Source organism: Pteronotus mesoamericanus, unplaced genomic scaffold (genome assembly GCF_021234165.1).
Source record: "Pteronotus mesoamericanus isolate MK-2021 breed Mesoamerican mustached bat unplaced genomic scaffold, CSHL_Meso_final scaffold_137, whole genome shotgun sequence".
Lineage (NCBI taxonomy): Eukaryota > Metazoa > Chordata > Mammalia > Chiroptera > Mormoopidae > Pteronotus > Pteronotus mesoamericanus.
This window is the reverse complement of record NW_026555306.1, coordinates 3,552,313-3,573,971: the sequence shown is the minus strand read 5'-3', so window position 1 is coordinate 3,573,971 and position 21,659 is coordinate 3,552,313. Positions and strand designations below refer to the sequence as shown.

The window sequence follows — 21,659 nt, the reverse complement described above, 5'->3', positions numbered from 1 at the left end:
GCCGAGCTGAACAGCGGAGCCGGCCCTTTGAGGCTGGAAAGGTACCCGGGAGGAGGACAGGACCGCAGTGTGCAAGACCTCGTAGGCCCCGGTGAGGAGCCTGCGCTTTCCCTCTAGGGACATGGGGAGTCACGCGAAGTTCAGAATAGGGAAGAGGCAAAGCGAAGCTTGGGAGGTCCTGTGGAAGGTGAACGGTAAGGGCTGGGGTGGGGCTGAACCCAGGTAGAAGGTTGGATGGGGTTACCTGGGGGAAGCAGGAGGGAGATGCCAGGGCGAGACCCAGGGCCCTACCCTGTTTCAGGTGGGAGGGAGGAGTGCCTCTCCCTCCTCGAAGGCCGTTTCCAGTCTCCTGGTCTGCTGGCGCCTTACCGACACCCACCGCCGACAGCCACCGCCGGCTTGGCCCAGACCTCCAGCCTGGCGTCTCCAAGTGGAGCTCCCGCTGTCGGCCCTCAACCCTGGAGGTCCGAGCTCCCGGACAGTCCGCAGTGCACTCACTATTAAATTTATTACCCGCTGGAGGACCCCATCCAAACCATCTTTTTAACTGGGAGCCCTGGGGAATATTGTGTGATCTCTAATACAGTGGTTCTCCAACTCCTTGGTCTCAGGACCTCTTAAATTATTATTATTATTATTATTATTATTATTATTATTTTAGATTTTATTTATTTATTTTAGACAGAGGGGAAGGGAGGGAGAAAGAGAGGGAAAGGAGCATCAATGTGTGGTTGCCTCTCACATGCCCCCTACTGGGGACCTGGCCTGCAACCCAGGCATGTGTCCTGACTGGGGATTGAACCTGTAACCCTTTGGTTCTCAGGCCAGCACTCAATCCACTGAGCCACACTAGCCAGGGCAGGACCTCTTAAATTATTAAAAATGATCAAGAACCCTAAAGGGCTTTTATTTATGTGGGTTCAATCTGACGATATTTGCTGTATTAGGAATTTCAACTGAGAAATTTAAAGTACTTACTTATGAACCCTTTAAAAATAGCCATAACAGATAGGTCACACGTTCACACAAATAATATATATACTTAAATAGCTATATTTTTCAAAACCAAACAAATTGAGAAGAGTGGCCTTGTTTTATGTTTTTTGTTTGTTTGTTTGTTTGTTTGCAAATCTCTTTCATGCCTGACGCAACAGAAGGTGCTGGATCCCCGTGCCCGCTTCTGCATTCAGTCTGTTGCAATCGCTGACCACGTGGCCTCTGGAAAACTCCACTGAACACTCATGAGAGAATGAGACCGAAAAAGACCAAAAAAAAGTCTAAGTAGCATTATTAAAATGAGCTTGTCCCTGGGAGTTCCTGCGGGCCCCTGGACCTCTGCCATGACACACGGACTCCTTCTTGTAGGAGTTTCTGAGCCTCTAATTCCCTACTCAGCTGCGGGGACCAGGTCCCCACCCGCTCTGGCTCACACCCACCCCGCTAGGAGAGAAAGGAATGGGGGTTACCTCTGGGGGTCGGAGCAGCCGCAAACAAGAGGACAGATTGTTGTACCTGTTCTTCATAAATAAATGGGGACTTAAGAGAAGAAGAGGGGAGGTGGATGTGATTCCACAGGAAGTGTGGCAGGTGCCCTAGAGTAAAAGCTGGCGTAGGCAGTGCCCATTAAAACCATGTTTAAGGAGATGCTCTGCCCTGGCCAGTGGGCTCGGCTGGTTGGAGCATCATCCCGTGCGCCAAAAGTTTGGGGGATTGATTTTGGTCAGGGCACATATTTGGGTTGGGGGTTCCATATTCGGTGGGACGGCATATGGGAGGCAACCAATCGATGCTTCTCTCTTACATGGCTATTTCTCTCTTCCTCTTTCTCTAAAATCAATAAACATGTCTTTAAAAATGTTAAAAAGAGACTTTGTGTTTGCACGTAAGGTGGAGTTAGGTTCTGAGCTCCGATCATTGTGAACTGATTGTTTTGCCCACAGCCGTGAAGGCCTGGTGGGGTTCCCCAGGGTCGTGGGGGGTGTGGAACAACTCACGGTTCACGACCCTCCTGGGTGCGCCCCCCCCCTCTGGGCCTCCCTGGGAGCCCGCTGGATGCATGGGGTGCCCAGGTCATGTTTCCAGCCGCCCCCAGGAGGTCAAACTGCTCTCTAGGGGACCTCCTGCAATGTGCTTCAGGGAGAGGGACTTGCCTCTGTGCCTGGAGGTATCAGGTGCTGTCCTGGGCTGTCCCCTCCATCATTGGCAGCCCAGAGTGTCACACTGCCCTGTCACCCAGGGAGAATGAAACCTTAGTCCCAGTAACACTCAGGGAAGGGCATTGTTCCAACACCCGCACATGCCACCTCCTGAATTGTCACGTCTCAGGGTAAAGTGGGGACACAAGCAGGAAGAGACAAGCAGCTGCTGGTGAGACCACAGGGCCGCCAGGTGGCCTCGCAGCACCTCTGTGGGAAGTCGGACAAGGCCTCTGCCCTGAGCCAACTCTCGTGAAGGGCGCCTCTTCCCTTCGCCACATGGTTCCGCAGGGCTCCCGTGGGACCCAGCAACTCCCCCCCCAGGTGTTCCCCACAAGAAAGGAAAACACGCATTCACGCAGACGCTCGGACACGACTGCTGACAGCAGCACTGCTCGCAGACGCCAAATCACCCAGACGTCCGTCCACTGATGAGTGGACACAGCAAATGCTGTAGAGTCCCACAGTGGAACACTATACAGCCATAGAAAGGAACGCAGCTCTGACACGTGCCACAGCGCGGAGGGACCTTGAAAACACCATACCTGTGAGAGAAGCCTAACACAAACTCGCCACGTAGCACAGGATCCCACTCACATGAAATCTCCAGAAGAGGCAGATCCAGAGTCAGAAAGGAGGTTAGTGGTTGCCAGGGGCTGGGAGGGGGTGGGGTGGGGGGCGGGGCCGGAGAGTGACTGATGGCTAAAGGGGTGCGCGTTTTCTCTTGGGCGATGAAAATGTGCTAAAATTGATTGTGATGATGGTTGCACAACTCTGTGAACATACTAAAGCCATCGAACTGCATGCTCTGGATGGAGGAATTATATGGTATATGCGTCTTTTCACAGCGCCTCATCCGTGGTCACCCACACCAGAAAAATGCCAGCTTCTTTTTGTTGTTGTTGTTGTTGTTGTTGTTATTGGGTTTTCCAGTCTGGCAGGGTCATAAACAACACAGTGCTGAACACAATAGTGCTGAACATGTCGACACACAGACACTCCCCTAACGAATTCCTTAGGATAAATCCCCATTGGCCACGTGTGGCTGCTGAGCCCTCAAATATGGCTGTTCCAAAAGGGCTCATTATAAAAAGCAGCTTGTTCATTATCTCATTAATTGTTTTATACCTATGACAAGCACAAATGAGAATATTTTGTCTATTGGGGATAAATGACATCTATTCTTAAATTTTATTTCCCCCGTTTCTGTTTGTTTACCGAAGGCGGCCACAGCAAATGCAACATTGCGCCTGCGCCTTGCAGTGGGGGCTAGCATCCCATTTCTGTGGGACAACGGTGCTCTAGAGAGAAGGTAACGTCCATTTGGGGATCAGGAGGGTGAAAGGAGAAGAGAAAAGCAGGGAAATAGGAACTGCAGGGGGGTTGGGAGAAGAGCGAGCAGCCGTTTGGTTTGCCCGGTGGCCCAGTTGCCATGGTAACCTTGCAATAATCTCTTTCTACATTTCAGGGGGAAAAAAAGCTGGAAGTGTTTGGTTATCTGTCTATCTATCTAACAAATGCTTATATAATGGTAAATTCTCAATAATTTCCATAACCACCTTTGAGGGAGCACCGGCTATGCGCCGAGCTCTCTTCCAAGTGCTTTCACGCACCCTCCCCTCTATCCGCGTAAGAACCTTCGAGGTAGGGTTAGCGGCTATGGCCATTTTCACAGGAACACTGAGGTTTAGAGAAGCTCGAGAACTTTCTCAGAGTCATAGCGGGAGATGAGGCAGAGACGGAAACCCCACAGTTGGACCACAGCGCCTGACTGATGTGGGGTGGGGTGGGGAGAGCCAGGGGCGGTGAAGCAAAGGTGTGTTTATTTCCATGGCCCCGTCGGTGGGCCCCGTCACGGGAAACGCTTTCTTGCAGAATTCATGTCTGACCTCACGGATGACCCTGCACCTAGACGCACCGTGTACAAAACCGGGGTTAATTGCACGTGCGTCGACGGTGCCTGACCTCACAGAGGAGACCCGTGTACCCTTCCTGAAGCCTGTTTCCACTGACTGACACCCGTAAACTCTGAACCCAGGAGCGAGTCTGGGTCCCATGGAGCGAGGCCAGAGCCCCTTGGTTTGGGTCTCCATGTCCTCCGACTGCTGTGAATTTGTCCTGTTGGGGGCTCATCGCTGAAGGTGGTGCTGCCAACGCCCACATCCTCCTTTAGTCGGACCCTTTAAGAGCGGGTCCCCAGAACCCAGCTGCAGACAGCCGTGTTGCCACGGAGACCGGGCCGAGCTCTCGGAGGGGCGAGCCCGTGTGCGCAGGCGCAGGACCGAGCAGCCGCGACGCAGCGGAACTGCTGAGGTTGGAGAGGAGGGTGCGCGCCTAGACGCGGCGGGAGCCGGCCCCCGGCTGCTGCCCTCTCTGCACTGCTCCCGGTGCCACAGCGCCACCCTCCCCTGCACCTGCCCGGGAGCTGCGTCACTCAGGCCTGGGACAAAAGGGCTGAGCGGCGGGGCCGGCTGCATCCCCGGGCCTGACGCGTAAGCCCCCTGCGAATTGTCCGACAGCTCTGGGGAGGGGGCCTTGGGGAAAGGCCGCTGCGTCAGCCGGCCAGTGGCTGCCGGAGCCCCGAGCCCCGAGCCTTCAGCTCGGCCACATTCACCTGAACCTGAACTCCAAACCCTGCGGCCCCGCTCCCGGGTGGGATTTGCATTGCGCAATCGGCGCCAGCGAGCGGCACCATGGCCTTGAGCCTTTTGCAGGACTGGTGCAGCGGGCTGGACGTGGACGTGCACAGGGCCCTGCTGGTCACCGGCATCCCCGAGGGCCTGGAGCAGGCGGCCATCGAAGCCGTCCTGCAGCCGGCCTTCCTGCCCCTGGGCACGTTCCGGCTGCGGAACACGAGGGCCATGAGGGACGAGAAGGCCAAGGCCGCCCTGGTGGAGTTCGTGGAGGACATTGATCATTCCGCCATCCCCAGGGAGATCCCCGGCAAGGACGGCGTCTGGAGGGTCCTGTGTAAGGACCGCGCGGAGGACACAAGAGTCCTGAGGCAGATGAAACGCTTGCTGCTGGACGAGAGGGCCCCTGAGGACACGCCCACCCCGCCCACCTCAGAGACTGAGGCCCAGGGGTTGGAGCTGGCGGGCCCCCCGCCTGGTGCAGCCAGCAAGGCTAGGAGGGGCCGTCGGAGCCGCAGGAGTAGAGCCAGAGGCAACAGGCTGACCCAAAAGGGCAAGAAGAGAGGCCGAGGAGGGCGGCCGTTCCCCTCCTCCCGGCGCGGGTCCGAGGACTCGTCCTCCGACAGCCTGGGCATCGTGATCGAGGAGATAGACGAGGAGGACCTGAGTGGGGTCGAGGACCAGAGAGCGCTGTACACCACGCTGCAGACCGCCGCCAAGGAGCTCGTGAAGAAGTGGGCCCTCCAGGGCGACGCAGAGGACGGGGACGGCCCCCGCGAGTTCCTGGCTCTGGTGACAGTGACGGACAAAGCGAAGAAGGAGGAGATGGACAAAGAAACCCCAGGGGCCGAGTCAATCAGCTTGAACATCGAAGACCTGAGCGGGGTCCCCGACTTAGTGGCCTTACTTGCTGTGCGAGATACTTCTGACGAGGAGCCCATAGACAGTGACGCGTCTGCCAGCGACTGGCAGGACAGGGGGGACCAAGACCAAGAGGGGGACAGCCCTGAGTTTGTGGCCATTGTAGCGTACACAGACCCCTCAGACCCCTCCGCCCGGGAGGAGATGTTGAAGATCGCTTCTGTGATTGAGTCGCTGGGCTGGAGCGACAAGAAGGACCAAAAAGATGCGCTTCCCGAGGTCCTGTCGGTTATGTCCAAGGACACTTCCGGAACACGCGTGATGGTGGAGGAGGCAGGACGCCAGGTGGACGCCATGGTCCTCAGGAAGGCCACAGACGACGGGAACCTTCTGGAATGCATTTCTGCCCTGGCCGAGCCGGAGGCCCTCCCCAAGGGGAAGAAGGCCCCTCGAGGTCTTCTCGGAGGCTGGGGCGACGAGGGGGAAGGCGAAGTGGGCCTCCTGGAGCTGGTGGCGCTCCTGGCTGCCCAGGACATGGCCGAGGTGATGAAGGAAGAAAAGGAAGAAGCCTGGGATGGTGGGAAGTGCAAGTACCACAAGGGCGGCCTGGGGGAGGTCCTGGCGCTTCTGGCGGCGCGGAGGGACAGGGAGTCGGAGGAGCAGTCGGAGGGGGCTTCGGACGGAGGCTCGGAGGAGGAATCCGAGGACACGGACAGCGAGGAATCGGAGCCTGAGGACCGGGCGTCCAGGAAGCCCCGGGCCAAGCGAGCCCGCACGGCTTCCAAGGTCCTGGGTCAGGCCGGCGCCTCCGCCGGGTCCCGCAAAACCCGACGGGGAGGCCGAGGCCGGGGCGGGCGGGGCATCACTCCCGAGAAGAAAGCTAAGGAGGAGGCGGCGGGCGACAAGAAGAAGAAGGGGCGTGCGGGCGCCGGGGCCCGCGCCAAGGCCGGCGAGGCCCGGGGGCAAGCGCCCACCGGCTCCAAGTCGGCCCGCGGGAAGAAGGCTCGTAGGGGAGGGAGGCTGCCCCCCAAGTGCCACTAGTGGCTCCCAGAGACAGCGAGGCTGCGGCCGGCGATGTGGCCTCCGCCTCCGCGCTCCCTCCGCTCTCCCTGCAGCAGAGGCCGGTCTGCCGCTTCACAGTGTGCTGTGTGCTCTGACGCGCGCCAGGCGCGCGCTGCGGGTCTCATCCTTACCTTCCAGTCCCTCCTTTGCAGGTGGCGCGAGCGATCCTGACGGAAGAAGGAGAGAGAAACGGGCACCCCCAGAGGCAGCAGCCCCAAGTGACGGGACCGTATCTCAAGGGGTACCGAGCGGGCGTGGCTTTGGGTGGCCCCCGTGCTACCTGGGGGTGGGGGTAAGTGTGTCCGTGGATGCAAGCACCTGGGGAGGCCAGCGGTGCGAGTGAGTTCTTTCCAGCTCTTCGTGGGGCCCGAAGATTCCAGACCCACGCTCCGGGCCAGCGTCTGTAGGCCCCCAGCAGTCTGATGGTGCCTGGGGTCTGTGATGGAGGCTCGGCTACTAGCCCAGCGGGGCGTGTCAGGGTGAAGCTGAGCTCCCAGCCTGGAGGAGGAAATGACTCCAGAAAGAGAGGCCTGAGGCAGAGGGGTGGCTCCTCTGGAAGGGGGGACGGGGAGAGAGAGAAGAGGTGGGGGAGGGGTGGGGGCCGGTTTTCAGGAGCTGGCGAGGGGCGGGGGGACAGGGAAGTCGCACCAGCCATGGCCACCTCTGGTGCGGCTGATACAGATGAATTAGCTCCTCAAGGCCAGGGCCACCTGCTGGAGTCCATAGGCTGAATCTGTCACTCAGACTGCACAGTGATTTCCAAGAATCTTAAGTTTTTGCCAACATTTTCAGTTGGAGCAATCCACATCCAGGTCCTTGGCTTCGCCCTGCAGTGCCCGGCAGCGCCCCTCACCCAAGCATGCGGCTCTCCTCTGTCCTCCCACGCCTGCCTGCGCCCTCCCTGGGGCTGGGCAGTCCCTCAGTGCTGGCTTTGCAGCCCTCAGGATGACAGGCTCTCCCAGTTCACCGTCGGAGTGAATTAAACGCCAGAGGAGACCCTGCGGGGGCACCTGAGGGGTGGGGGCTGGTCCCACCGGCGAAGGAGCTGACCGGGGTGCTGTGTTTAGAGGGGAGGAAATGGCCCCAAGAGGGCGCTGCAGTCAGCCTTCCAGCCACCCCTCCCCCGCCAGTAACCCGGCCTGGCGCTGGCACAGCCAGCACCTGCTGCCCCAAGTGCTGACGCTCTCGTGTCGTGTCATGTCATGTGGTGACCTCTGCTTGGGCCCCCTCTGCCCACCTATGTTTCCCCTCGGGAGCGATCTCCACTGGACGCCCCTCCAAGTGCTCCGGTCCCGGGGCTGCGTGTATCTGTGTCCCGGTTCCCATCCCCAGCACGTGACGAGCCCATCATGTCAGGGGGCCCTCCCTGCAGGTCCTGAGGAAGGCACGGGTGCCTGGGCCTGTCCCCACAGCCCCCCGGGCTGTCCCAGCCCCACTGGGGACACCCAGGTGCAGAAGCAGACTGCAGAGCTGCTTGGGGGCAGCAGCCTTGGGGACAGCGGGGGCCTCCCTGGGACGGAGACACGGTTATTTCGATCAGGTCAGGGTGGGCGCGTGGCCAGGGAGGAAGCCCCTGCTCCCTGGGCTGTGAGGGGCCTCAGGGCCTGGGCCTGGGCTGAGCAGCTTCCGGAGGGGAGGTGCCGGGGCTGGGGAGGCCCCGCGTGTAACTAACTTCTCCCTGTAGCGTTTAGGCCCCTCCTCTCCTTGTGCACTGTCGCCCGGGATCCCTCAGTAAAGTGAATTAAGTGTCTGGCCTGGTCTCTCTGTGCGCTGGACAGTGGGGGAGGGGCGTGCCAGAAGTTGGGCCCCGGATGCCCCAGCCGTCCCGGGTGGCGTTCCGGCAGAGCACCCTGGGACTGCGCTGTCACAGACTTTCTGCTTCAGTGGCTGTGCCTCCACCCAGCCCCCTGCCCTAACCTACCCACTGAAGTTCTGCCACTCCTTAGCTTCTACCGGCCCTGCTCCTGGCCTCAGTGCCAACCTCCGCTGTCCCCTGCCCTCTCTCTTGCCAGGCCCCAGTCTTCCACCATCTTTAAGTCTCTGCCACCAGACTCCCTTTCCTGGCGCCAGCCCCCACCCCACATCCCGGCCTTTATCCCTCCTCCCTCCCCACAACCTGGGCTGCGTCTCCGCCCCATTCGCGAGCCCTCAGGCCAGTCTCCGCCCTGCTGTGCCGGTCCCGACCCCGGCCTGCTCCCAGCTGCACCCAGTCCCGCTCCCTACCCGACCCCACTCAGCGCAGCTCTGAGTTCAGCCGCATTGGCGCTACGCTGGAGCTTAGCTGGACCCTGCTCCCGGCCCTGTGTCCTGTAAGCTTCTATGGCCAGGTCCCCGCTCCCTGCTTGACCTCCATGGCTCTGCCCTGGACCGCAGACCAGAGGCCTCCCCTCCGCCCTGGGTCCCTGTCCCATTCCCGGATGTAGTTACAGGGCTGGCGGGAGCGGGGGCGGGGGGGGGGGGTCCTATTAAGACTTAGCCGATATCTAATGGAGTCACTCCCCTTCCCAAACCCTTTAAGGCTCCCTATATACCCAGAGGCCACAGGAGCGCCCTTCCCAGGACATTGGCAGGGGTCTGTCCTTCACTTCACGTGGGCCTGTCTTCAAACGTCACCTCCCAGGAGGCTTCCCTGACCGCCCGGTTAAAAACGTCGCCCTTCCCGCCCACCCCCACCCCATTTTTCAGAACTCTGATTGCCCCCTGGTGCCTTTGGTTATTTTTAAACAGCGCACTGGCCGTGTTTGTCGAGGTGGGGGGCTCACAGAGGGGCACTGCTGCCCGGAGCCCGGTCGCTGGGCCGCGGACGCTCCACAAACAGAGCCGACTGGCCTGAGGAGGGACCGGGAGCCCCCGGCTCACGTCGCCGCCACGGCCGCCGCCGCCGCCCAGCAGCCTTCGGACAGCGGCCCCCGCCTCCCGCTGCCCGCCGCCGCCCGGGCCCTGGGCCTGCGGCGCAGCGGCCGGAGGAGTCGGGACGTGGCTGAGGCCGACGGGCACCCGGCGCTGCGGCGTTGCGGTGGGTGAGCGAGGGGTTTGCGGCGGCGGAGTCGGGCGGGGCCGCTCCCGGCCGGGCCCGGAGTGTGGCCTGTCCCGTGCCCGCCGCGTCCCCGGCACCAGCGCGGCGCCCGCGCGGCGCCCTCACCCGGTGGCTGCTGTTTGCAGTTGTCGAGTGACTGATGGGCCGCAGGGACCGCGCGGGCTCGGCGAACGCGACCCAGCTGCGCCCGGCGACGAAGGTGCGGGGACGCTCCGGCCCGGCGGGAGGGAGCCTGGGGCGCGCGGAGCGGCGCCTCGGGGCCCAGGAGCAGCCGCGTAAAGGCCCGGAGGTCCCGCCGGCAAGCGCGGCGCGAGCAGCCCCAGGGCCCTTCAGCGGCGGGTGTGTCCCCGCGGGGCCCCGACGTGCCGAGGCCGCGCAGGAGGACGGAGTGGAGCGCGGTCGCGTCCGGTGGGAGAAGAAGGCAGTGTCCCGAGGGGAGGCCGAGGGACCCGTTCGAGCCCTACAGGACATGCGTCCAGGCGCGGCGCTGGGCGCTGGGCTGCAGCGGGAAGCAGGACGGGCACAGGCAGCCCGTCGCGGAGGGACGTGGGCGGGGGGAGGGGCGGAGAGCAGGCACCGAGGCTCGGAGAGAAGCGCACGGTCCTGCCTTAGCCCGCGGTGACCGCGGGGAGAACAAGCCCGCGGGCGGGGGCCTGAGGGCGTGGGGCCGGAGGGCTTGCAGTCATCAACTGTTTAGGGCTTTGCGGGGGAGCCCTCACTGAGAAGGTGACATTTGAGCGAAACATCGAAGGAGGTGAGGGGCTGGACAGCGGACACCGGAGGGAAGCGCACCCAGGGCCAGGAACGGCCGGTGCAGAAGCCCCGAGCTAAGGACGTGATGCTCGGGGATTAGTCACGTGTCACCGCTGACCCCTCGAGTACCAGGCTCCCGTGCTGGGTTTAGGGGAGACAGTATCTGCAAAACAGGTCACCAGCCTTCAAGGGGTGGCTGTCTAATTAGACTCCTCGTAACTAGTGTTTCGATGCGAGCCAGGGTTGAAACGAGCGCGCGGAGTCACTGGAGTCCGAACGGGAGCCGGCACGTGCAGAGAAGCGAGGTGTGCCCTCCCCCGTCCCGGCAGGAGCCTCGAAGACGAACTTGTCCGGGCCCTCTGCCATCTCAGAGGGGGACGGGGGCGCCCCGGGACCGCGGGGATGTGATCAGGTCCTAGAAAAGCCCGGAGGAAGAAGTCAGGCCCGGAAACAGAAAACGACACCCCTTCTCCGCCATCCCGGGTTCCCCAAAATACAGTGCCCGCAGGGCTAGGGCTTTCTCAGTGCAGGCTCCGCCCCAGGACGCTCCGCCCCCTACTTCTGGGCTTGCGGAGGTGTATCCACTGAAGCCAGTTGCCGTGCCCCATTTTCCCACCAGGAGGCGCTCCAAGACCGCTCTCGGGGTGAGCCACGGTGCGCCCGGAGGCGCTTCGGGACGAAGGTCAAAGTCGTGCGGAGGCGGCCCATTCTAGCTCTAACGCGGTGGGACACTGGCCTATCGCCTTGAAGCTCCAAAGCTCCGCCTGTCCTTCAAACGCCAGTCTGTGGAAAGTGGCGCAGGGGTCTTTCAAAGTGAGACCAGCTGCATCAACATCTGGGAATTTTTTAGGTGCCACTGCAGACCTATTGCCTCAGAATCTGCACTTAACAAGATACCTGAATGATCTGGAGACACGCTATCATTTGTGCATTACCATGTGAGTTATCAAAAAAAAAAAAGAAGAAGAAGAAGGAAATATATGTGTAGATGAACAAAAGATCTAGTTTGTACTGTTGTCCCGCAGAGACAGAGAGCAGGTCAGTGGCCAATAGTCCAATCTCTGGAGACAAGACCTGGGTTTGAGTCCTAGCCTCCTCCCTGAGTTGGCTGTGTGACCTTCCATGGGGCACATCGCTTTTGTGCGCCCCAGCTTCCACATCTGAAAACGGGGTGATGCTGGAAGTAGCACCCCCCCTGGCAAGGCCACCCTGAGGTTTCAGTGAGGTATTAAGCACAAAGGACTTAGAAGAGTACCCAACACTGGGCGTGTCTGCCTAAGTGTAGCGGCCCATTCCTTGTGCCACGTACATTTTGTAATGATGCGTAAATAGTTTTCCAAAAAGTGAAACCTCTGTAATTAAGAAGCTGCGTCTCTTTAAGGTGTGACCAAGGGCAGCCTTAGGTCACCCACCCCACATCTGGGAAAGGCCATAGAAAAGTTGGCTTGCTCCCACGCCTGAGTGGGTGTGAAGGTCAAGCCTTGCAAACCCCCACCCCCCGTCCCCCACCACTATAAAGGGCCAACGCCCTCCCTCTGATTTTGTTGAAGCTACGGGGGCAGGCTTGCACCTGCCATAGTCTCCCCAGCAAAATCCCAGCATGAGAGCAAACTTAAAAAAAAAGAAAAAGATTTTATTTATTTTCAGAGCGAGGGGAAGGGAGGGAGAAAAAGAGGGAGAGAAACATCAATGTGTGGTTGCCTCTCGAGTGCCCCCTACTGGGGACCTGGCAAGCGGGTTCAGTTCCCTGTGCCCTGACTGGGAACTGAACCCGCAACTCTTTGTTTTGCAGGCCAGCCCTCAATCCACTGAGCCACACCAGATGGGGAAAGAGTAAACCTTTTGATTCCTTCTTGGTGTGTGTAGAGTCATCAGTCTCGTCATCTCAGTGGATTCTGGGTGAGGGGTGGACCACCCAACCACAAAACGACCTGTGTTTTGTGGTTTAAACGGTTTAACACGATCCGTTAAAACCGTGTGCTCACCCAAGAGTCCGGTCCTGCTTGTACTAACCAGAGACTCATAAACTCACTGGGTGTCACAGCAGAGAGAGAGTTAACTAACCTTGAAGACAGTGATTCTCCAAGTGTGTTCTCCCAGCAGCAGCACCCACTGGGTCCCCCTCCCTAGAGGCTACTGACACAGAACCCAGAAAAGGATGCCGGCACTCAGCCTTGGCTACCATTCCAGTCCCCTGGGGAGCGTTTAAAAAATTGGGATGCACTGGCCGCACCCTCTGAGGGTTTGGAGCTGGCAGTCGGAGGTGAGGCCTGGGCAACCATCCCTGTGAAGGCTCTCCGGCTGCCTCCGACGTGCGGCCAGAATTGTAAACCATGTTGACCTGATCCTCCCATTTCATAGGCGAGAAGCTGAGGCCAGGGTGGGGAAGGGACTTCCTAGGACCACAGAGCAAGTTGGTGACAGAGCAGAAGTAGAACCCGGGAGTCCTGAATCCCACTGAAAGCTTCATTATAGATGACGGCCCTGGGCCTGCAGTAGTAGAGGCAGTAGTAGTAACAGCTGATTGCCCTGGGAGGGCCGATATGACTTACTTTAAATGTTTTCATAGTCTGAATTAAAAGCAACATTCTAACTCTATGAAGCAAAATATTCCATAGTAAACTGTTAATTGTATATACGTGGCAAAATGATGGGTGATTTTTCCCATAGTTACTGAGGTTTTTCTATTGTAATCATATATGGCTTTTATAGTTTGATAAAGAATGTCTATATAAACAGCATGGGGGGGGGAGACAAGTGGACGAAGTAGAAGGGAAAGGACAGGGAGCGTTTAATGGAAATGCTAGCTCTAGCCAGGAAAAACAGACAGACATACAGATGATTCCTTTTTCCCTTCAACCTCTAAGCTAGAAGCTCGCTGGGATATGAGGGGTGGCTCAGGAGCCTTATTTGTGCAGAAACCTTATTTCAGTTGGAATGAAATCTCTCTATTTCAGGGTCATGTGTATATTTCTGTATTAGATGACCCCCTGTCCTAGTGTCCTACACACTTCATTTCCTTACATTGAGGCTGAAATATACGTGATTTTTGTCCTTCCCACATGACGTCTTCCAGGCCCACAAGACAGCACCATCTCCCTCCGTAACAAACCGTGGACAGGCCCCTCATCCTTTGGTTTATTGAGTTTGGTTTCCCAGTCGTCTTGCTGCCATGTTTCTGTCTTCCTGTAGGTATTTGTAACTTTGGTCAAACATGAATACACATTTAGAATTGAAGGACTATAATACACATCTTTAAAAAAATTAAGTAAAATAGGTCATTCTTTTTCTTTTTTTCTTTGGGTAAAAGGGCTTCAGGCAACAAGCAGGATTAGTCACCAGCCAAGACTATCCTGACCACGTGACATTTTCCAGACACCAGGGCGAAATATGATCAACTTCTATAACATGCATTTAGTTCATGAGTCTTTTTAAAATGTCCCCTTCACCTCAGGGTTCAGATTTTCATCTGTGGAACATTCTAGAAAATAGGCATTACATTTATTGCACTGTTCTTCCCTGAATGTGTGACTGCTTTAAAAATTTTTTTTAAAGATCCTAAAATATACAACATGCATACAGAAATGTGTCCCAAACAGAAATAAACAGTTTAACAAATAATTATACAGCAAAATCCATGACACTAGGACCCATCAAGAAATAGTCTGCCCAGATGCCCCTCATCACGAACTTCTCCCTCCCCCAGTGTAAATAATGCTGTTATGTGATAAACGCTTCCTTGCTTTTCTATAGGTACATCTCTTTATTACCAAACGTGTGATAGTTTGGAAACAAACATATGCATTTCTCAATACTGTAGATAGGACTATTTTTGAATATATTCATGCAATCTTACCATATGGATTATTTTGTTGTGTACCTGGTTTTTAGGAAAAATAAATTAAACCAAGAGAAGCAGCGTGGGGCCTCTCAGTTTCCTGGCCACGTCCCCTCGCTGGGAGCCCTGTGCCCTGGCTGCAGAGCCAGAGACAGCTGCTGGCTTTTTGTCTGTAGGAAATTCAGGGCCAGCAGCTGGAGGCTGTAACCTGAGCCCCAGCTCAGATGAGACACATTTATCCCCCCAGCCCCTAGTCCGGTTTTGTCAGTTACTTCCAGAGATAAAGAGAAAGAGCTCAGAAAGAGAAAGGGTGGGAACAGAATTGCCGGGCGCTAAAGCCTGAGGCCGTATTTCAGATTCCTGTTCTGTGCAATGAAAATGGACACCCCAGACACTATGTCTCCAAAACCATCATCCCTGCAAACAAGGTGAGAAGTCACATCTGAATCCAAGCTACAGAGGAATGAATACAAAGGGCACCACACACTAAGTCTTTTCCACTCTTCATTTGAAATAGCGAAAGATCAGGGCAAAACCCACACATCCAGCCCTGGCCAGGTGGCTCAGTGGGCCAGTTGGTTGGAGCGTCATCCCATGCACCATAAAGGTTGCGGGTTCAATCCCCGGTCAGGATACATACCTAAGTTTCTGGTTCAGTCCCCAGTTGGGGGGCACATGGGAGGTAACCAATTGATGTTTCTCACATTGATGTTTCTCTCTCTTTTCCTTCTTTTCTTTCTAAAAAAAATCAATAAGTATATCTTCAGGTGAGGATTTTCTTTTTAAAGTTAAAAAAAAACAACCCCTACATATACAGCTGTTTCAGGGCTGATTAACCTGTAACAGTAGCTGTCACACATTTGTGAACCACGATCCAGGTAAACAAACAAACAAACAAACAAGCACTTTACTGGGACCCAGGACACACACACGACATAAAAACATGTCTTCATAAAACACATCACTGAGATGAATTCAGCTATTTCTCTTCTTTTTTTATTTAAAACATTTTTTTTCTTTTATGGGTTCTAAAGAGAGTATGTGAGGGAGAAAGGAGAGAGAAATATCGATGGGAGAGAGGAACATCAATCCGTTGCCTCCCGCATGTGCCCTGACTGGAAATTGAACCCGAGACCCTTCGGTCTGAAAGACGATGCTCAACCAAGTGAGTCTCCCCAGCCAGGGCTGAAATCAGATATTTCATACCTTTTGTTTCTGTAGGGAAAATTGTGAAAGGCCTTGACACGTGCCAAAAAGATGACTGGTGTCTTTGCTGGAAACTTAGGGGTCATCTCACACCACTTTCCAGATTTTCCAATTCTTTGGGTTCTCGGAGTCTCTGAGCTCTTTCCACCTCTGTACATTGCAGACAACAAAACAATGCAAGTGATCTTTGTCCACAGACGGGTAAGTGATTTTGTCTGGTAGACAGTTGATTTCCCTGTCCCACTGGGCAAAAAGCCAATTGTCTATACATAAGGAAGATTTTATTTTAGTCTTCCTACTAGTGTTCATGTCTGTCTGCTCTGTGGATTCTTCCTCTGAACTGGTTGTCCTATCTGACTGAGTTATTTGATGAGTTAAATAAAATGTTTGACACCTGTCCATTTTATAGTTGTTGGAGAATCCTGATTTTACCTTTAAAAAATGATAACAAGCCCTGGCCGGTGTGGCTCGGTTGGTTGAGTATCGTCCCCCAAAGCTGAAGGTCATCGGTTCGATTCCCAGTCAGAGCACATGCCTGGGTGATGGGCTGGGGAGGCAACCGATTGATGTTTCTCTAGCACATTAATGTTTCTCTCCCTCTCTTTCTCCCTCCCTTCCTCTCTCTCAAAAAATAAATAAATAAAATCTTTTAAAAAATGGTAACAAGTTTCTCCATGCAATATGAATTTGTGGGAGATTTTTATTTTCCTCTTTTTAGTATTTTCTCAACTCTTCACAGGAGATGTATATTGCTAGTTTTGGCTTTCTAGAGTCAGGTGAAAATGCTTATTCAAACATTTTCCTCCTCCCCACCCCCCAAATCAGGAAAAGAGAAACATAAGCACTTGTCAGGAAAATCATTCATTTCTCCAGCCTGGAGGACAACAGCAATAGAACCTGCTGGGCTGAGTGTGTTCGCCATGCCAGGCCCCAGGGCTTATATGTGTCATCCCCAGAACCCTCCCAGCACCCCCGATTTTCAGACAGGGAAACTGAGGCTCAGAGAGATGGAGAGCTGCGCTGAAAGCTTCACAGCTCCGAGGTCATGGAGTCCGGGTATGAACCCGAGCCTGACCCAAGTTGTCTTAAACATGTCCTTACACCCACTTCCCTCCTGCATTAGTGTCTTTGGAGAACTTATGGCAAATCCATCTGCTAAAAATATTCCCCCAGCTCTTCCTCTGTGTCTGGCTTGTGCTAGGGACACAGGGATGACCAATGACAGCCCCAGCCCTGCCCTCCCAGGGCTCACAGTCCAGTGGGGAAGACAAACCCGTCTCCAGACAGTGAGGACCCACAGGGGCTGAGGTGGGACCACGAAGCCTAGAGGTAGCACCGGACCCAGCTTGGGCAGTCAGAAGGGGCTTCCTGGAGGAGGAGGTGAATAAGCTGAGACCTGAAGGACAAGAAGGTATGATCCAGATCAAGAGTGACCAAGGCGTTGCAGAGAGATGCCCAGGGGCTTGAGAGAGTCCAGAAGAACTTACGGTGAGTGGAGGAGTCCCAGCTAAATAATACAGGTAAATTCCAGGTCCTCACCAGTGTACTGTCAGGTAATCACATATTTCAGGACCGGCCAGGAGGTTGGCCCTCCAGCTGGCAGGTAATGGAATAGGGGAGGGTCTCTGATGTGAGCAGCTGTCAGTCTCCACCCTGCCCTGCTCTGTCCTGCTCAGAGAGCTGTGAGAACCTCCGTCCTCCCCAGCATATTCTGCTCAGTTGTTCCAGAGCCAGGGTTGCCAGGCCGGCCTTACCCTCTGTGCTTGGAGTTGAAGTCCCCAGTCAGGCACACAGGAAGCCAGACAGGTGCAGGTTCGAATCCTGGCTCCCCTACAAAAAGGATCTATGGTTTCTGAGCCTCAGTGTCCTCATCTATATAATGGGTTGATCATCTCTAGTGCACGTGCCTGTTGTGAGGGTTAAATACAGATCAGACCACATCTCTGCTCAGAACCCCACAGTGCCCCACTCAGTCCTCTGAGGATAAACCAAGTGCCCCAGGGCCCTACAGAATCCAGCCCGTTTCCTCTCTGGCCACGTGTCCCTCGCCCGGCACCAGCCACACTGGTTCCTTGCTGCTGCTCTTCAAACATCTCACGATCGGCAGACCCCGGGCCTTTGCACAGGCTATGTCTCCTTCTGGAAAGCCTTTTTTTTTCTTTTAAAGATTTTATTTATTTATTTTTAGAGAGAAAGGAAGAAAGGGGTAGAGAGAGAAACATCAATATGTAAGAGAAACATAGATCGGTTGCCTCTCACATGCCCCCAGCTGGGAACCTGGCCCGCAACCCAGGCATGTGCCCTGACTTGGTATTGAACCAATGACCTTTGGGTTTGCAGGCCGGCACGCAATCCCCTGAGCCACATCAGCCAGGGCCTTCTGGGAAAGTTTTTATTCCACATACCTGCACGGCCAGTCCCTCACTTCTTTCAGGTTTCCCTTTACATGTCACCCCAGAGAGCGCTTCTCTGACCACTCTAACAGAAACACACTTTCCCCTTATTTTTCCTTTTTATTTATTAATTTTAGGGCATGGGGGGAGGGAGGGAGAGAGAGAGAGAGAGAAAGATTTGTTATCCCACTCACCTATGCATCCACTGGTGGATTCCTGTATGGGCCCTGCCTGAGGGATCAAAGCCTTAACCTTCGTGTACTGGACGACACTCGAACCAACTGAGCTGCCGGGTCAGGGCTCCCCCCGTTTTTCTTCATTCCACAGTTCACCCCTCTTTCCACAGTTATGCTCCATTTATGTATTCATTGTTTATCTCCTCTGCTAGAGACCATGGACTTTGTCTGTTTTGTTCACTGCTGTATCCATAGTGCTAAGAGGGTGCTTAATAATAACAGTACTTTTATATGATATTTATTAGTGTGTTAGTAATAGAGTAATGATGACAGTGGTGACAATAATAATTATTACAAGGGCCCTTAGGCACATTCAAGTCGTCAGTCCCCTCCCTGAGTTCGCCCCTCTAACTCTGGCCCTCCCTTCCCTGGGTCCCAGCATGCACTGCGGCCAGGCCAACACAGCTTATCCCGGAAGATGGCTGTTATTGGCTCTTACCATCTGGCGATTCTTTTAGCTGGATCATCAGGGAGAGAGAATTCCAGAATCCACTGGGCAAGTTTGCTAAGCTAAAAAGTAAATTTTTGTGGTAAGGCCTGGTACATGCCATGGAGTTTTTTGAAAATGTGTGTGGGGGGTGAGGATGAGAGGTGTAAAGAAGGGGACTTGAGCCGTGAATACTCCAACCTTGATGTGACTAGGGGCACCTGAGCTTAGAGAGAGGAGGCAATGAGTGCAGGTTGGAAAGTTTCCCTAGAATGGCCACCCACAGGATCTGTGGCCGCCTGGAGTGACTGGCCTCATTGGCTGTCGTGGGGGAAGCCTTCCTCTGAGGCAGGGGGAGGGCGGGAGCTTCTCATGTGGAGTTTACTATATACCTGTCAACACTGATGAATAAGGGCTCCTTTCTTCTGGCTTCCTTCCCAGCACTGCCAACAAGAACAACCTTCTTCTTCTTCTTTTCCTCCTCCTCCTTCTCCTTCTTTCTTCTTCTTTTCCTTCTTCTTCTCCTTCTTCTTCAAGAGAATGTCTCACTCTCTGACTTTAGTTGGAGTTACAGTGGTTGTCCCAGTGCCCAGTGGCCCTCTCCATTCCCAGCCCAGGGCAGTCAAGAGATACATTCACTTATCCATCCAACAAATAATTATTCCATGTCTCTGTGCAGCAAGCACTGTCTAGATTGCGGGGATATGATGGTGAACAAGACGGAGAAGGAGCCTACCCTTTGAGGAGCTTACATCATCACAGAGAATGCAACTTCAGGTAGTGCGAGTACTATCTTTAAACCACTTTGGGGGGGCTGTTTGTTACACGGCAAATGCTTACTGATACATTAATAAACCAATGTGATGTGACAGTGATCTCTGTGAAGGGAGAAACTACTGAGATAGGCCAGCTGTCTCAGTTGTTTAGAGCTTCCTCCTGACACCCCAAAGTTTATGGGTTCACATACAAGAATAAACCAATGAATGAATACATAAGTGGATTGATGGAGTCTGGCAAGGCTTCTTAGAGGAGGTGACATTTGGACTAAAGCCTGAGCGATAAGGAAGGGACCACATGAAGGGCACAAGGAACAGCAAATGTAAACATGCAAAGGTGAGAATCATGGGAGATAATGGTTGCAAAAGACCTAAATCAACATAGAAATACTTCACTTCTTAAGCTGAGCGTGGGGTGGGAGGTGAACTGACACATAGATGCTTAATCTGTTGTTCTTTGTACAAACTTTGGCGATACTGAGGGTTCAGTTCCAGACTAATATAATAAAGCAAATATCACAATAAAGTGAGTCACACAATTTTTTTTTGTTTTCTAGTGCGTATACAAGTTATGTTTATATTGCATCTTGAAATGTCCAGACGCCGTGCATGATATCCAAGTTGGAGCCGTGGCTGATCTCTGAATATCCAGAGACAGGCGTGGGATACCCTGGGGGCAGGGGGTCAGAGGCTGGCAGAAGATTCCATCTGCTGCTGGCGCAAGTAGAAGAGCAGAAATGGCCTGGGCCTACGTTTCCTTCTCCCCTGTCCAGGCCCTTAGGCAGCAGTGCTGAGAAATGGATGGGGGAGGGGGGTTGGGGGTAAGGAAAATTCAGGTTAAACAGGTTTCTCTGCAGATCCAGGGCCTTTACACCTGGAGAGACCACACTGCTTTAAAAAAATGAAGTTATCAAGGCTTAACAGAATTAAAAAGTCACCTGCAACAAGTGGATGGACTCGAAAAGCCCAAGCTGCTTCTAGAATGGCATCCCGCCAGGCTTCGCGTTGCAGGTTGGGTGTTAGGTTTGACACGGATAAAGGTGCATTGGAAATATTTGATAGGAATGTGGAAGGGTTTGGAGTTAACAAACGTTGACACGGTTCCGTGTGATGTGTGCTCGTTATCTGATAGAATGCCCAGGTCCCTCGATGCAGTGATTGGACCCTCCCTTTGGGACCAAAAATAATAAAGGGGCAGATATGGCATTTCAGAAGACCGCTGTGCAAATGGCAAGAACAGCAGTATATTCTTTACACACATCCTCAGCTACAGAACATATTCAAAAGAAAGCGGCAGAATGGAAAATCAAGAGAGACATCATCGCAGAGCTGAAATAGGACCTGCCGGCATCACACAAATTTCATAAAAGACATGAGTGGACATTGAAATGGCCCTAATTCGGTTTTCCTTTTGAAAGCCTCCAAAGACAAAAGCAGCTGAAAACTTAATTAGAATGAGTGAAAAAGTTTTTACTAAAAAAAAGTTATGTTTATACTGTAGTCTAGTAAATGTGCAATGGCTTTATGTCTAAAACACCAGTGTTTATACATTGATTCAAAATACTTTATTGCTAAAAGATGCTAAGTTTCATCTCAGCCTTCATAATCTTTTTGCTGATGGAGGGTCTTACCTTCCATTTGGAACAAAAAGACAATATCTGAGAAACATAATAAAGTGAAACAAAATAAAACAAGGTATGCCTGTGCCTTTTTTTCATGTATCTAAAGTATTTAATAATCACAGTTTTCTAAAATTATGAGAATATTCATTTGGTTAAACATTATATTTCAGTAAAATATGGAGGGGCAAGGTGCCTCTTTCTTCTCAATTAGCAACATGAGTTTTACCTTTTAAAAGGTACAGGGTGGGATATTGTATGAGAACAATTAAGATTAAAACAATAAAATCCTGTGAGGATGCATTTTACTCTTTCCGTAAATCAAGCTAGCAAATAAATAAACAAATAAATAAAATACCAAAGACAGAAGGTATTTTCTTTCTTTCCTTTTACAAAAGTCTCATTATGGAAATTTAAAAACACAGACAAAAGTAGAAAGGCTATTGTAATGACCTCCAGCGGTAAGAGTAATCACCTCAGGCCAGTCTTGTTTCAAATATCCCCCATCCTCTTTTTTTTTTTCCCCTGGAGTATTTTAACAGTAATTTTTAAAAAGAGAGAAAGTACGGCTATTTAAAGTAGTCTATGTAGTTTTAAATGGTTACTTGGGGGATGAAGGAGCG

At 53.8% G+C, this 21,659-nt stretch overlaps 1 protein-coding gene and 1 pseudogene across 1 annotated transcript; both read left to right on the top strand.

The window, feature by feature from the left end:
• Positions 1-4,591: 4,591 nt before the first annotated feature.
• On the top strand, positions 4,592-6,889 carry PNMA8B (PNMA family member 8B). The gene has a single exon (XM_054588490.1). The coding sequence runs from the start codon at positions 4,889-4,891 to the stop codon at positions 6,728-6,730; it is 1,842 nt and encodes a 613-aa protein (XP_054444465.1). The 5' UTR covers positions 4,592-4,888; the 3' UTR covers positions 6,731-6,889.
• Positions 6,890-7,404: 515 nt separating this feature from the next.
• On the top strand, positions 7,405-20,832 carry LOC129082684 (rRNA N6-adenosine-methyltransferase METTL5-like; annotated as a pseudogene).
• The last annotated feature ends 827 nt before the right edge of the window (positions 20,833-21,659 follow it).

Bases quoted from the DNA above. Each gene is read 5' to 3' on its own strand.
- PNMA8B (XM_054588490.1), top strand. From the start codon at position 4,889: ATGGCCTTGAGCCTTTTGCAGGACTGGTGCAGCGGGCTGGACGTGGAC.